General features: G+C 32.1%; 2 protein-coding genes across 3 annotated transcripts; one reads left to right on the top strand and one right to left on the bottom strand.

The window, feature by feature from the left end:
- Positions 1 to 295: 295 nt before the first annotated feature.
- Positions 296 to 3,377, bottom strand: LOC107414261 (ATP-dependent Clp protease ATP-binding subunit CLPT1, chloroplastic). Its single transcript, XM_016022368.4, has 6 exons — positions 2,929 to 3,377; positions 2,782 to 2,817; positions 2,552 to 2,661; positions 1,419 to 1,598; positions 839 to 966; positions 296 to 748 (listed from the first exon to the last, which is right to left on the bottom strand). Exons 1-6 carry the CDS (start codon positions 3,375 to 3,377, stop codon positions 716 to 718), a joined length of 936 nt encoding a protein of 311 aa, XP_015877854.3. The 3' UTR covers positions 296 to 715.
- Positions 3,378 to 5,983: 2,606 nt separating this feature from the next.
- On the top strand, positions 5,984 to 11,070 carry LOC107414251 (protein YLS7). Of its 2 annotated transcripts, none has more exons than XM_048470153.2 (4): positions 5,984 to 6,359; positions 6,667 to 7,725; positions 8,863 to 9,137; positions 10,018 to 11,070. In XM_048470153.2, the coding sequence occupies exons 2-4, from the start codon at positions 6,918 to 6,920 to the stop codon at positions 10,825 to 10,827; spliced, it is 1,893 nt and encodes a 630-aa protein (XP_048326110.2). In that variant the 5' UTR covers positions 5,984 to 6,359; positions 6,667 to 6,917; the 3' UTR covers positions 10,828 to 11,070. The 2 variants fall into 2 exon arrangements, with proteins under 2 accessions (XP_048326110.2, XP_048326111.2); XM_048470154.2 differs by having other exon boundaries at positions 6,631 to 7,725.
- Positions 11,071 to 15,858: the final 4,788 nt, after the last annotated feature.

Here is a 15,858-nt window from a genome sequence, read left to right as displayed (position 1 = left end):
CTTTCTTATAATAATCAGAGTTGTAAATTAAAATGGCAATGGTATAATATGATAATTATTGTACTAATAACCATCTCTATTTGACTGTTGCTTTTTTGTTTTGTTTTTTTTTTTTTTTTTTTTGGTTGTAAAATGAACGTTTGATATGCCTTTCGTTCCATAAATGTACAGAACTGTGAGTTTGTGACATTTCTACCATATATAAAAACATTTGTACTGATTTTCACAAAAAAAAAATATATATATATATATATATATATCCATGAGATATTCGGTTCAGGTTGTAAGAAATAGGTGATACGTAATAACTGTGGTTGATACTTGCTATACCATTTTACGGACTTGAAACAAAAGTATGAAAATTCCATCACAAGGAAAACACACTCTTTTTATACAGGTTTTTGGTTCCCACTTTTCACTTGCTACTCACAATCTAAAAGTGTAATTGATGCTCAAGCTCCAGTACTCTACTCCAGAATCATTTTATAAGTTCAAGAATATTTCTTTCTTTAAAATGAATCTTGGTGTCCAAAAAACAATGCTAGTACAAACTACATTTCAGAAACCAGTGGCCGCGCAAGGACATTTCAGATGGAAAAAGATGCACATCTTCCTTGTTCGAAGAATGGCACATGTCCTGTAGGAATTGTATCGAGAAGGTTCCATAAGAACACGAACCACACCAGTATTCTCCAAGATGGTCACCTTGGCCTCCCTACTTAAAATTAAAAACATAATCTTTGTCCATCTGCATAGTGTAAGAATTCAATTAGTAGAATGAAATTAGTGGCTGTTAAAGGGAAACACCTAATATAGGAAATCAGAGATTAAATCTTACAGATTTGCCAAGTTCTTTGGCCTTCTCATCGTCAAAACCTAGAGATTCCAAGATCTTGTGACCAGCTGATTCTACTTCCGACCAAATCCCAAGAAGCAGATGCGTTGTTGTTACTTCCCCATCTTCACCTGAAGTAAGACATTATCATCTCAATGAAAGGGCGCAAAGATACATATACGATGCAACAAAGGCTGACCAAGCCCGGACTGCAGTCACTAAGCATATGCTCAGCTCAGTTTTAGAGAGATGTTGTGGGTGAATTATGACTAGTAGCAGAATTTATATGGGGGATCAGAATTTATAGGAGATCAAAGTTTAATAACCAAAGTACCAAACTTGAATAATTTTGACTATATGAGTTACATTTAATAATATTAAACTAATCACTAATTTTTTAAAAAATAAATAAATGAATACAGACTTCTGAATATCAGTATATTGCCCAAGCCAATGAGCTAATTGTACAGGTGACTTAAAGGGAAATTGTATCAAAAGAAACTACTGTTCACATAATCAAAACCAACTTACAAAAGCATTCTAGATGATTATACAAAGGTGGAATCACAAAACTAAGAATAACCTGACTTTAGTTTCTGATCAACAGCCCAATCAAGTGCTCTCTGGGCCGGTTCAGTCAATGGAGGATGCTCGGGGCTGAAAAAGTACATATCAGATTTTCCAAGTAGGTTAACAGTTTCTTCTCGCACCTTGAAAAGGGTGATTCCATTAGCTCTCAGAAACTTTGCAGCTATGCTGGTTCCTGAATGAGAAAAAAAGTAAATTCAAAAAACATGAGCATTTTCATAGAAGTCTAAACATTACAAACACTGCCAGAATAGCAAAGCACATGGCAAATGTTAAATGAGGAACCAAGTGAGTTTTAACATGAAAATGCTCTTTTTAATAAGATTCTACTTACCAAAATAGCATGCAATAGTTCTTGAAGAACATAAGTACATATCCTATCAATAAGACATATTATTTGAAAAATAACAAATCATTAAATACAAACAAAATCACAGTTAAAATAACACTTGAACAGTATGAAGAGTTTATATTACTGCACCGACAAATTTTCAGAATCCATTTTATAAGGGATAACAAGCACTTAACATATAGGCCTGTCATAATTAGACACCTTTTGCTTATCTAAACTGCAATAACACAACATGTATTCAGGAAATGAAGGCAGTTCAAAATGTTACAGGAGAAAAACATTAGAAGACATTTCAAGCAAACCACTTTATCTTGTATAGTGTTTCTTTTATGCTTTTTTCCATTATGAAACCAAAAATTTCAACACTTATCAATAGAAACTAAGAAGAACTGAGTTTACATTTTATCGCTGCTTGAAGCAATGATAAATGTTTCAGAGTTTCAATAGAGGCGAGTACAGTTCAGCTTAAGTCCAAAATAGGACAGAATTTGTGTAATATGTTCGTGTACAATAATTAACATCAAGCAGAGATGACAAAGAGAAGAACTTAGAACTTCATATGGTAAATGTGTAAAACGACAGGCTACTACAAGAATTTTGACTGTGTAGCAAACTAATCCACAAGTAAGAATCTAAAGCCTCTAACAACATAATTGAAAATAAAACAACAATTTTGACAGTGTAGCAAACTCATCCACAAGTAAGAATCTTAAACCTCTAACCAACATAATTGAAAATAAAACAACCTTGAAATATTATACCAAAATTACACTAACCTTCAACCAATATCCCCATTAGTAGAGCTTCAGTCCCAGTATTTGGGTACTTGAGCTTCCTTGCTTCCAACTCCGCCATAGCAAACGACTTTATCGCCCTTGCAGACCATCTAATTATCATTACCCAAAACCCAAACAAACAAGTGAAAAAGAATCTCAATAGCAAAGAAACCACATCCACCTAAGGCACATATACACAAGCCAAAGAAGAAGAGAAAACTAAAACTCACTTCGTGATTTTCGCAGATGAATCTTTCTCTGGTTTCCTGGATACAAAAATACCAAAAAAAAAAAAATTCCAGACCAACAATTTTCCCCGAAACCCTTGAATTTCTCATAGACCAAACAGCAAATTAATACATACATTATAAACTTACGCAGTAGGGAGGCTGAACAGTACCGTAGCCACCGCAGGCCGATGCTTCGAAGCCAAATGGCTGGAACTCGAGGGTCCAATTTTGAGCTTACAGCCAACGAAAGAGCTCGAAAGGTTATGAAGATTGAGACGCCATGGGAGAATAGCAGAAGAAGCACCACAGTTACCGTGAGAAGTCTGCGATATAGAGGATGTAATTGGGAGAGCTGAGAGCGTGTGGGACGCCATGTTTGTAGCCCAGAGAAACCCTAGAGGTTCTGTAGGTGGGTCTTCGAGCTTTTTGTTGAAAATGGATAGCACCGGACAAGTCGCGGACGAAGTCTCTCTCTCCCTCTGTAAAAGCCAATGCTTCAAGAGAAGACTCACCAGGTACACCAAACCGAAGCCTCCTGCTCCGGGTCCAATTTTCTTGAAGTGGGCTACTTCACTGCTTGTAATGGCCCAACCCATGTACAGATCACAGATCCAATATTACATCAGCGACACATGATCTTTTTTTATTTATTGCAAAAAAAAAATAATATATATATATATATATATTATATTGCCAAAATAACTCCTTATTAGTTTTTAGATAATTAAATAATCTAACATCTGGTGGGATATTAAAAATTAAAATCCATATTTCGCATGAAGCAATATCAAAAAGGAATAAATTAAAATCCATATATTTTAATTTTGATAATATTAATGATCTCTGACACGAAATTACAATGATTCTCGTAATGATGACTTTGATTAGGATACAGGCACTACAATTGGACAGAAAATCTTACCTAAAAATTGCCACTAAACCATTAGAAATTTTGCATCAAATATGTCAAGTTTTTGTTAAGTGGATAAGCATATTAAAAAAAAAAAAAAAAAAAAATTGTTTAGTGGTGACTGCCTACCTATTTTCTGTACATTGGAGGATATGGGTGCAGGACCCATATGAATATGGTGTCCTAGTCGGTAGTGTGATTGTGGTTTTCTTTTTATATCTCTATTAATAAAAAAGAATAAAAAATAAAAAAAAGGTTATGACAATTGAAGCTATAAATTAGCAAAACACATTAAATTCTTCAAATGTATAAACCTGTGAAAATCTCATTTTCCAGATTTAGTGCGACATTCTATCCTTCTCAATGTCCTTAAATACGCAAACACACGACATAAAGGAGTAAAATTAATGTACCAAAATTCATACCAAATAACACATATTAATATTATTTAATTAAAATATTATTATAATCTAATTATGAATAAATAAATTTTAAAAGTTAAATACAAATCAGTCAAATATTAATATCTGATATTTTTATATATATTTTTGTACACTTATATGATATTTCTAATATTATTTAAAAATAAAATCGCAAATCAATTTTGTCTCCATCCAAAAAAATATTGTGTCACTTGTAAGTACGCACCACATTGACATGTTTCATTGTCCAAAACATAGAATATCGATAAGTTTACTCTGCAAAGGTGTTGTTTAATTATTTTCAAAGAAAGAACAAAAAAAAAAAAAAAAAAAGGTGTTGTTTAATTTTTGATGAACTCTATTTCTAAAGTTATCTTAAAGTTTGTTCTTAAATAATATTATCACTGTTACTAATAGGCCTCTCTTCAGTTGTTGCGTTTGTGGATTTAATTCTTCTTTTGAACGGCCTTTCCATCTCTATGAATATGAAAGAATTGTTCAATCATTTCCTCACTGAATTCACAATTTATCAGATTTGAAATTAACAAAGGGTTTAGAAATCATGTTGGTAAGCGGTTTATCAATACGATAGGTGTACAAAATCTTCTTAGATGTTCCCTTAATTTGAATCCAATTTGGGGAAGTACTCTATAATCCACAATAATAATAATTACTATTCATATTGATACTGATAATTTATACTTATAAGACTATGCTTTTGTAGGGGTGCAATGCGTAAGTTTTAAAAATCAATCATTTAAAGTATTCAATTAAACCTAAGTGAAAAAACGAGTAAAATTCAATCAGCACAAACCTAAACTAATTAATTCGGGGAGTGCATCTATAAAATATCTAATAAATGAACAAGTATAAATCCTAAAATTTTTTTTTTTAAAAAAAAAAAATCAATTACCATATTCATGTTATATTTTCATCCTCTTCAACAATAAAAGTCTCACTTCAAAATACTAAGTAAATAAACAAATTAAAATAATTAAAATGCGATAAAACAGCTTCCCATTACCAGGAGACTGTGATTAGAACAAACAACTGCAATGATTCACAGTATATATATTCTTCATTAAAACCAGCATATTTAATAACGAAGATAACATCACTGAAAAAAAAAAAATCAAATTTTGTTACGGAAAATTAAAATAATTGCTGATGATGTGCCACTTAAAAACCCATATATATTCCTCGATGTAAACTTGCTTTCAATCTTTATTTTCTTTAATTAAAACGCTTCCATCGAAAAAACTAAATAAAGAAGAAAGAGAGAATGGATGAATAATTTATAATATTGATAGAAACTTCATTCAAACGTTTTTATTATTTTTTTCAATGATTTAAAAAATTACTAATATTTAAATGTTTCTTATTCACAAAATAAATTTAAAATTGAATTTTGAGAATTACATTTTTCATAAATCATTTCAAGGAATAAATAGGATTTACCCAAATATCTGTCCAAATCTATTTTGATTAATCCAAATCTTACTAAATTCAGTTGGAAGGATCTGGGACAATAAATGAAAGGCTACAAGAAAAAGAAAATTATTTTGATGTTTTAAATTTTAATTATTTCTTATATTCCTATCAACAATGTAAAATGATTTATTTATTTCTTAAAAAAAAAATTATATGATTTATTGGTTGAGCGAAACGACAGATGAATAGCTAAAGTTAGAAGCGCAACGACAGAAATGTCATAAATGAATAGGCCCTCCTGATGTAACACAAAAACCCTTTCCACTAATAAGTGAGAGGCATTATAGTAATTTTAAGCAGACACATAGCACAACGTCTACCTGAAAAAAAAAACAAAGAAAAAAAAAATATATATATATATATATATATATAAACAAGATCGAAATTTGCTGAATTCGCCGCATATCATTCTTTTAGAAAATAAATTGTGTCGGAAGTAATTCTCTTTGGCTTTTGAATTTATATTTTCTAGTTATGCTAACCGGTTTCTTTTTAATAATAATTGAAGTTCCTTGATCCAAGATGTTCTTGTAAAATTATAATTATCCAAAAAAGTCATCGACGAGAGAGAGAGAGAGATAATTCTCGATTTGTCTGCGTGGATATCAATCAGATTCCAGATTTCAGGTTCATTGCGATCCTCAACGGTATTGATCTCAGGGAAAAGAGAAGGAACAAAACCAACAGACACGTAAAAGGAAAGACTTTTTATGGGCATTTGGAATTCAGGAGCTTCCGGTTTCCATATCATAAAGGTAAAATTCAAAAATTCCAAAATTTTATTTTATTTTTTCAAAACAAATCCAGTTGAAAAAAGTGTTAGGATTCGTGGTTACTTTCTGAAAATGTGGATTTCATAATGATTTACGTTGGTAATCGTTTTCAACGTCAAATTTGTGTTTGCCAATGTTAGTTAATAGTTTCGTTTGTGGGTTTCATTGTTTTTATTTATTATTATTATTATTATTATTTTATGTAAATTTGGAGAAATATCTTTACTTTTTTTTTTTTTTTTTTTTCGCCCAGTGAAAAAATCTTTGGTGTTTCTCAATGCGTTTTCAGGATTTTGCCGAAAGAGTTCGAGCTCGATCACCAATTATCAGCCATTAGAAATTTATTCATTTTGGCTTTTTCTCTGAATTGGAAAAGTTAAGTAGACTTATTAGGTTTTGGGATTCTTTATTAAATTTTGTTTGTATATATACAAAAAGGTTTTTGTCTCAGGGGGACTGTTAGTGGGGTAAAATTTAGTTTGTGTGGTAGCCCCATGATTCACACTGGATCTTAGAGAACTTTCTGGCGTTCGAAAAACGATGACTTGGGCATCGCCAAAGGGTTCCTCTGCATATCCAACGACTCTTTCACGGATTGTAATTTCAGTGATTTTGGTGGCTTTGCTGCTAACTGTGTCTTTTTTAGTTTCACACCCAATTAGCTCCACTATAGGCGAGTATTTTTATAGCATTGATAGCTCTCAGAAATTGGAATTGTCAGTCTTGCAAGCTAATCAGACTTCCATTGATACCCATTTAGATGTAGTTCATAACAATGTGTCATCTGACTCTAGTACGCTAGTTCCTCCGAAATCTAGTTCATCCCAAGATGGAGTAGATGAGAAATTGCCCACGAATTCAAATTTGCCCACGAGTTCAAAAGATTCAGGGATTGCTCCTGAAACCCAGAAGGTGAAAAATAATCCAGAAGATGACAACGAAAAAGCAGTCAATAAGAATGCAGTGACTGTTAATAGTTCAACTGGTTCGTTGATCGGTGACAATTTTGAAGCAGTTGGTAAGAATCCATCTGAAAAACCCAATTCAGAACTGCCCGTGAATTCCACTATTCCATCTGTTGTTCAAGAGGGGATAAAAGATGTGGCAGCACCTGTTTCGGTGCCGTCATCTGGTTCAACCCAAGAAGATGCTTCATCCAATGTTACGAAGAATGAGACTGTCGTTGGACAATTTGTTTCTCAGGGATCTCTGAGTGGTTCTAACTTTGTAGATATGGGATCAAATAATACTACTCCAGCTTACTCTGATTCCAAATCAGATGCTAGGCCAGCTATCTCTCCTGGTTCTGATACCAGCAACGTACATAGCGCTGGTTCAGTTGATTCAGGTATTCTTCCGCTTATTCTACCTCAATTTTTTCCTTTTTCCTCTTTTAGTAAACAAGGATATTGGTTTATCTCGTGTTTATGTTTTCTTAACTATAACGTCTTGTCAAGTGAGTTTGGTTTGCTTGGTAAGCCACACACCCGTATGATTGGGAGGTCATGGGGGGTAATGGGTTCAAAATATCGGTGTGGGGGAAAAATATTATAATGATTGAAAAAAATAAAATAAAATAAGGGAGGACAATCCAGTGATTTATCTTCTATTTTCAAGACCAATAAATAATTCGTTCAAATATTTTCCAAAAACAAAAAGAAGTAAAACTTGCTTATATAATTTCCAATCCTTGCATTTAACTAGTTTCAGGACATTGGTTTATCATGTTTATCTGTTTTTTCTAGTTTAAATAATACGTTCAAATATTTTCCAAAAACAAAAAGAAGTAAAACTTGCTTATATAATTTCCAATCCTTGCATTTAACTATTTTCTGGACTTTGGTTTATCATGTTTATCTGTTTTCTTTAGTTTAACTAGTTTAACTTGCTGTCCCTGTGTGATTTATCCACTCTTTTTCAAGCCCTAATTGGTTCAATTATTAACCAAAAACAAAGTGTGACTTGCTATTGTAAATTTTACTCCATGCATTATCTGTTATTCTGTTGAACTACTGGACTCTGGTTGATCTACTTTATACAATCATCTGATGGTTTCTTCTGCTTATCTGATAAACTAACATCATTATCTGTTTAATGATTTTTATCTATAAATCAAGCCTATCTGCTAATGTAACATATCCATGCAATCTAAATGGAAAAACACAGAAAAATAATATTGCTTTTCAGAAGGTTATGTGATATATCTAGCCCATCTTTTCCTCAAGCTAATTTTTTTCCAGCAATTTCTTATCATATCTCACATTTTTCATTGACTATAAGGACTGTACCTCCTCCAATGTCGCCAATCTGAGTTTCTCATCTCAACCTGCCAAAACTATCCCTAACATCACTTACGTGGTTCATTTCGTTCTACATATAAAAGCCATTTTCCTATGATATTCATTTTTTATAACTAATTCAATTTTATGTTTTTTCTCTTTATTTCTTCTTCCTAAGATGTTTGTGTTTGATGGCTTTTTTGTAGGCTGTGATCTGTACCACGGAAATTGGATTTATGATTCATCTGGACCGTTATATACGAACAATACATGCCCAGTTCTGACACAGATGCAGAACTGTCAGGGAAATGGAAGGCCTGACAAAGACTATGAGAATTGGCGATGGAAACCTTCTCAATGCGATCTCCCCCGTTTTGATGTGCATAAATTTCTAGATTTGATGAGAGGGAAGACAATAGCTTTCATTGGTGACTCGGTTGCTCGAAACCAGATGGAATCAATGCTGTGCATTCTCTGGCAGGTAATTCGTATGGTTCTTTGATTAAATAATGCCACAAAAGAAAATTTTCTCAGAAGGAGCAATTTTCTCTGATTGGCCAAACACATTAGATATGCAATGGTTTGCTAGACTAGTTTAAAAGGCTAGTTGCCTCTTGTTCTTGTTTGGAATTAAAACTATAGGCTTAGTTTGACTTAGAGTTCCAACTTGCCTGTAAGGCTTGGTTTGAGTTATCAATGGCTATTCCAGGCTCGGTTTGAGTTATCAATGGCTATTGCACTAGTTCCCAGCCACAAATGTTATGAAATGGTTTGATAAACTTGTTTTATAGGCCTAGTTGGTGTCTTTGAAGATGATGTTGTAGACTTGTCTTGGACTAAGAATGTCTATCAATGCTGTAAAACTATCTACTCTGTACTATATCTACTGTCTAGTGTATTGACTAGATAGATGTACATGGTTGGACTCACTTGTTAGCATGGTATCAAAGCCTAACATATGTTCTTCTTCTGTATTTTAATGAGCAAGCCTGCATGTGAGGGAGAGTGTTAAAGCTATCTACTGTATGCCGTCTTGCTTTGTATGCGGAGTTAACCCTATTTCCTTATAACTTAAGTTTTGAGGAATAATGTTAACAATTCCTTTTGTTGAAACTAGAATTCTTGTTGGTAAAGGTTAATACGTTTGTGGTCCAGGCTGATTGACATGCTTGTGGTCCAGGGTGATCAACATGTTTGTGGTCGCTATCAACAGAGTGGTTCTCACTCCACAAATTTTCCTTTTGATTTGTATGAAAATTGAATTTCATTGTTATTAATGTTATCTTATGGTTTTAAGAAATATGAAAATCGAATTTCATTATTGTTACTGTTGGTTTAAGAAATATCCTATGTGCTTGCAGGTAGAAGTTCCAAAAAACCGGGGTAATCGAAATATGCAACGATACTTTTTTAAGTCCGCAAATGTAATGGTTGTACGGATTTGGTCTTCATGGCTTGTCAAGCAAACATATGAACCATTGGATTTTGCTCCAGAAGGTGTTACCAAGCTCCACCTTGATGCTCCTGATGATCATTTGATGGAAATTATTCCAAAGTTTGATGTAACTGTTCTTTCTTCTGGCCATTGGTTTGCCAAGCAGTCTGTCTATGTCTTGAACAATGAGATTGTGGGAGGACAGTTGTGGTGGCCAGACAAGTCCCGTCCTATGAAAGTTAACAATATTGATGCATTTGGAATATCTGTGGAGACAATTCTCACTGCCCTTGGTACACATCCAAATTATACAGGGCTTACCATTCTGCGTTCCTATTCACCAGACCATTATGAGGGTGGAGCATGGAATACAGGGGGATCATGCACTGGAAAAGAAAAGCCTCTTGCAGCTGGTGAACTTGTAGAAAATGCCTTTACAAACATAATGCATGAAAAACAGGTCAATGGTTTTAACCGTGCACTTGCAAAGATGACTAACAAGTCAAAGATGAAGTTGATGGATATCACTGAAGCCTTTGCATACCGTCATGATGGGCATCCCGGTCCATATAGAAATCGAGACCCAAATAAGCTAACAAAACGTGGTGCCGATGGAAGGCCCCCGCCACAAGATTGCTTGCACTGGTGCATGCCTGGTCCGGTCGATACATGGAATGAGCTTGTGCTTGAAGTCATAAGAAGAGAACATGAAGGCAACATGAATTTCTCATCATGAGATTTTTGTCTTCTTTGTGCTTTAAACTTCATTGTTGTGTCTCTCTAAATTAAACAGTAAGTGGTTTAGCAAGATTTAATTTATGTTTAGAGTGGGGGCAAAGGGTCAATATATATATACATATATATATATTTTTTTATAGCTTGTGGAGATATAATTTATTGTAAGAGATGGGAAAATTAGCAGCTAGTTATGTATTTAACGGCTCTTTTACTTTCAATTATAAAATTGATATTTACTCAATATTCTTTTTCCAGTTCCTTTAATACCTCTCAATTTACAACAGAGTGAATCTCTCAAATTTCTGAATTTTCTGTATCGTTTTGTTGTCATCAATCTACTCACAAAGTTCGTTGTTAAATTCCATATATGATTTACTGAATCAACTTGTTGCAGCAGAGTAATATTTAGATGTTAAATTTCTCAGCCATTGGAAATTCTTTTAATTATTTAGTTGTTTTGAATTGTCAATATTGAGCCTATTCTATACATTTGATTTGTAGGTAAAACATATACAAACTAATCTCTTTAATTGCGCATCTGGACATATAGACTAGTAGAGTTTTAAGTAAGTTGTTCATTTGATTCTTGGTTTTCATTATTATCTTGATTGATCTGATGAAATATAAATACTAATGATATTTTTCCGAGAGATCTTCATGCTAATCACATTTCCTAGAAAATTAGTAATAGTGTCAAAGCCTTCATATTATTGAGTATGCTTTTGATTGACTATTAACCTTCTAATGATATATTTGGAAATTTTTTTGTTATTTTCTAATTATTGTCTTTTCGAGGGATCAATATATTCATTAAAAGAGGCTCTGGTAGACTAGAGTTCTAAAAACGGCTGAGAATTTTGTCAGATTGATTTATTTATTCTGTATTATATATGACATGGTTTGCTATGAAGTATTCTTGTGTGTTGCTGTTACTATTTTCTCCTCATGTAGGGGATAGTAGCTTATGACGTTTACAACAAAGAACTAAACAAATGAGTTGGATGGTGGATTTATGAGCAATATAATATTTTGTTTACTGTTTTGTTTTTGTTACGTCATTATGTTTATGGATGCATTTTTTTTTCTTCTATTAGCTTTTTAAATGTAACAGCAATGATAAATTTTGATATTTATTTAACAAAGATAATGATGAATTTTGATGTAAAGATAACTAATTTTTTTTTAGAAAATGTGACATTTTTATTAAAATTCATTTTTGCACAAAGCTTTTAAGTCCAGCTTAGTTCAGCCTCTGGAAAATTTTCCATTTGTCCCAAAAAATTTTCTCCTGTCAGAAACCAATTTCCTCCAATTGAAAAATCATTTTCCAATAGATAAACAAATTAATATTGGAGTAAAAAAAATAAAAATAAAAATGAGAGTGGAAACAAAATATGTCATGAACTAAATAAATGAAAGTTCATCACATAATATATATATATATATATATTAAATTCAATTATCATTATAAATATATATTGAAAATTAACTATTAAGATGAAGATGAATTTAATAAATAATATCTTAACTTTTAAAATCACTAACCAATTAAAGGTTAATTCAAATGGATAAGTAAATAAATATAAAAAAAAAATAAAGAAAGAAAGATAAGAAAATGATGTTTTGTGTAGCTGAGAAGGCTTCCATCTACCCTAATATTATATAATTATTTAAAGTTTTAACATTTAACACTGTTATAGTTTGTTTAGTGTATTATCAATCAATTTTTATGTTTATAACTTTTAATAAATTATTCTTCTTAAAAAAAAAAAATTGATACATTTTGTTTTTCTTTTCAAAATTATTTGGACATTTCAAAAAATCTATTGTAATCAGCTTCATTTATGATTAAAATTACTTTTTTCGTAGTTTTTTCCACAATGTTTCTTTCAATTTAGAATTAAATTATTAAACTAAAATTTCTAAATACGTACTACTCAATTATCACGACATAAAAAAGCATCATCATCTAGTAGATTATATATTCACGATATAAAATAATTGTTAAAAGACATAAATTTAAAATACATAACTATAACACGCTAAATTAAAAATTCCTAATTCGATACAAAAAGACATTGGATTCGTATATCTTTGCCTATAATGTTCAACACAACCGCATCGGTTACATCTATGTCCAATAACATCTTTATTTTAAGATGGTATGTGTTGCATCTTCTGCCTACTCGCTTGCCTACGCATCCATTTAGGTGGAAGAACAATACGATTTGACACATCATCCGGAGCGTGCCACTGTTTTTTATCTAAAACAGGGTAAATGGACTCAACATAAGCTGCCCAATATGCATCCGCAATATTGTAATGAGAACACATGCCATGAGGAATAATTTTGTGTTCTTTACAAGCAGCAATATAATGATCACAAGGATATTGATCAAGATCGAAAACTTTGCATGAGCATGTTTTTTATTGGAGGTTAACTGTGTCCTTCAAATTCCCACCTTCCACAAGAAACTCATACATATTAATGGCCTTCATACGCAGCCCAATAGACTCCAAATTGTGGATTTGAGTTGCTCTTCCATATGGTCAGTCACAGGTTTCGTCAATTTTGCACCTACAATTCTTCGTTCATAAAACTACTTTTGCAGCAAATCTCGTATGTGCTCAATCAATGCTACTATTGGCATTTTTGTAGCATCTAACAAAATACCATTCAAGCTTTCTGCAGTATTGGTGGTCATGATAGTATACCTTTTACATGGAGAAAGAGAGAGAACGTGCCCACCTTATAGGGTCACATGCTCGGATGTATTGGGTAGTTGTACTGTCTTTTGCCTCAATTTGCCCAATATAAAACTCAAAATCTTGAACCAAAGATGCCTTAGGTGCAGACACGAAACATTGTATTGTCGTACTATCATCTTTCGCATGTCCATTAGCCTTAATATTTCTGCTTATGTGGTATGTGCACAGGGTATGATATGCATTAGAAAAAACTTTGCGTATTGCATTTTCAATAGCTAGATGTCTATCATTCACAAACATCAAATTTGGAAAATCTCCAATAGCATCCTTGAAGTTTTGGAAAAACCATGTATATGCTTGCTCGTTCTCTCTATCTCCAATGCCGAAAGCCAAAGAATATATTTGCTTATTGCCATCCATGCCCGCTGCAATATACATGTATCCTTTGTATTTTCCTTTCAAATTAATCACATCAACAACCAACATGGATTTTATATGGGATATAAATCCCCTAATGCATGCTCCAATAGCCATAAAGAAATGTACAAAATGGTTATTGTCGTCTGTTTTGATAATTGTCAGAATCTCAGGATTCTTCGACACTAACTCATAACAGTAAGTAGGTAACTTAGCAAAATTCTTTTTTAAAGATTTCCTAACATTGTTAAATACATATTATCTACCTCTCCATGCTTTAGTATAACTTATATTCACCCCATATTGTTGCAGAAAGTCATGTTGAATTTCTTTGGATTTGTATACACGTGCAATGCCTTTATATTTAGCTTTGATACATTGCCCGATAACTCGGCTATTCGCCTGTTTATATTCTAGATGCACGATATCTAACAAGCAACTGTGTACGTTATCCAAAAGTCTTATAACAAATATTTCTCCTTTTTTTAATTTGATCGCACGCAGTCACCATTTACAAGTATTTTCCAAACACACTACTTCATATCATTGTGTAGTTGACCGTGTCACCTTAAACTCTTTATTTTTACGCATGCAATAAATATTCAGTTTATTCTGTAACTCAAATTTATTGTCAAATATTTGTCCAACTACAATGCTTTCACAGCCTGTGATCTTTGATGAAACTATGGCCATAGAACCATTTCTGCTCGATGAAAAGTGGTCACTTGTAGCATGATGAACCATAATAGCATCAAATCTTTTATTGTTCATTTCGGGATGCATATCCTTATTATTGTTGGGCAATTCATATTCAAAATCTACATCATTATTATCAACATTATCCGACTGAATACTAACATATCCCTTGCTGCATTGCAATTTTCATAATTATTAATATTATGCAACTGCTCATATTTTTCTTGGTTAGGAAACCGTTAGCAGAGTCACCTCCAACATCAACTCCTTTATGAATGTTAAATGATGTCCAGGATCCATATATATCAACTTGCTCTCTAAACTGAGTTTCATGAATTACAATGTCATGAAATGTAGCTTCAATAGATTTAAACTCGGGAACTTGTAGTAGAAGAACACCAATTGAGCAAAAGATGATGATTACTCCCACTATCCGAAACAAAGATTGTTTCATGAACTGTTCTAGATACATGTTCAATTTTTGAAATTACCTCAACATACAATGGAGGTCGAATCATTGTCATCCCTCCATTCCTCACTTCTTGAAGAAATCATTTCACATCTCTATCATTGCATATTTCTGTAGGATCCAACTTTTCTATGCATCGTCCATATATCCATTTTAGCTTTAGCAAATATTTATTTTAGTCTATCTCAAGAATTGAAAATCTCATCCTCTAACTTTGCTTTTGTGCATCTTTTGCTGATAGAAACCATTATATTTTCACCGTTTTGATACTTCCAATGACCACCATCATTTCATACCAATGTTCCATCATATAAAATCGCAATTACAATATCATCATCTTCTATTTCATTATAAAATTAAATAAAAAATATTAAACTAAATTAATAAATTTATAAAAATATGAATAATACTAAACAAACATATTAACTGTCTAAAAAAATCAAATATAATATTTTCCTACTATCGGAAAACTAGCAAAAATTGGTAAATTGGCAGAAGTTCATCTTTTTCATCAAATTTCTTATGCTTTTACTGGTTTTTGTGATTTTTCAAATCTATAAAAATTTTCCTCCATTTTCATACCATATGTAATTTAAGTACCTCTAAATTCAAATATAACAGTACATAAATTAATTTATTATATACTCATATTAAAAAATTATTAAAAAATACAAATTCATTTAACATTTCTATGTATAATTTAAGAGAAAGAAAAAAGAAAACAAAAATTTACCTGAA

The sequence above is a fragment of the Ziziphus jujuba genome, chromosome 8, assembly GCF_031755915.1.
Source record: "Ziziphus jujuba cultivar Dongzao chromosome 8, ASM3175591v1".
Taxonomy (NCBI): domain Eukaryota; kingdom Viridiplantae; phylum Streptophyta; class Magnoliopsida; order Rosales; family Rhamnaceae; genus Ziziphus; species Ziziphus jujuba.
This window is presented reverse-complemented; position numbering and strand designations above follow the sequence as displayed.

What these genes read in the sequence shown, in the direction of transcription:
- LOC107414251 (XM_048470153.2), top strand. Translation starts at nt 6,918, where the DNA reads ATGACTTGGGCATCGCCAAAGGGTTCCTCTGCATATCCAACGACTCTT. An exon ending in CGCTGGTTCAGTTGATTCAG is followed by an intron (nt 7,726 to 8,862) that starts GTATTCTTCCGC and finishes GCTTTTTTGTAG; the next exon opens with GCTGTGATCTGTACCACGGA. An exon ending in TGCTGTGCATTCTCTGGCAG is followed by an intron (nt 9,138 to 10,017) that starts GTAATTCGTATG and finishes ATGTGCTTGCAG; the next exon opens with GTAGAAGTTCCAAAAAACCG.
- LOC107414261 (XM_016022368.4), bottom strand. Translation starts at nt 3,377, where the DNA reads ATGGGTTGGGCCATTACAAGCAGTGAAGTAGCCCACTTCAAGAAAATT. An exon ending in AATGGGGATATTGGTTGAAG is followed by an intron (nt 1,599 to 2,551) that starts GTTAGTGTAATT and finishes TTTCTCATTCAG; the next exon opens with GAACCAGCATAGCTGCAAAG. An exon ending in TGATCAGAAACTAAAGTCAG is followed by an intron (nt 967 to 1,418) that starts GTTATTCTTAGT and finishes GTCTTACTTCAG; the next exon opens with GTGAAGATGGGGAAGTAACA.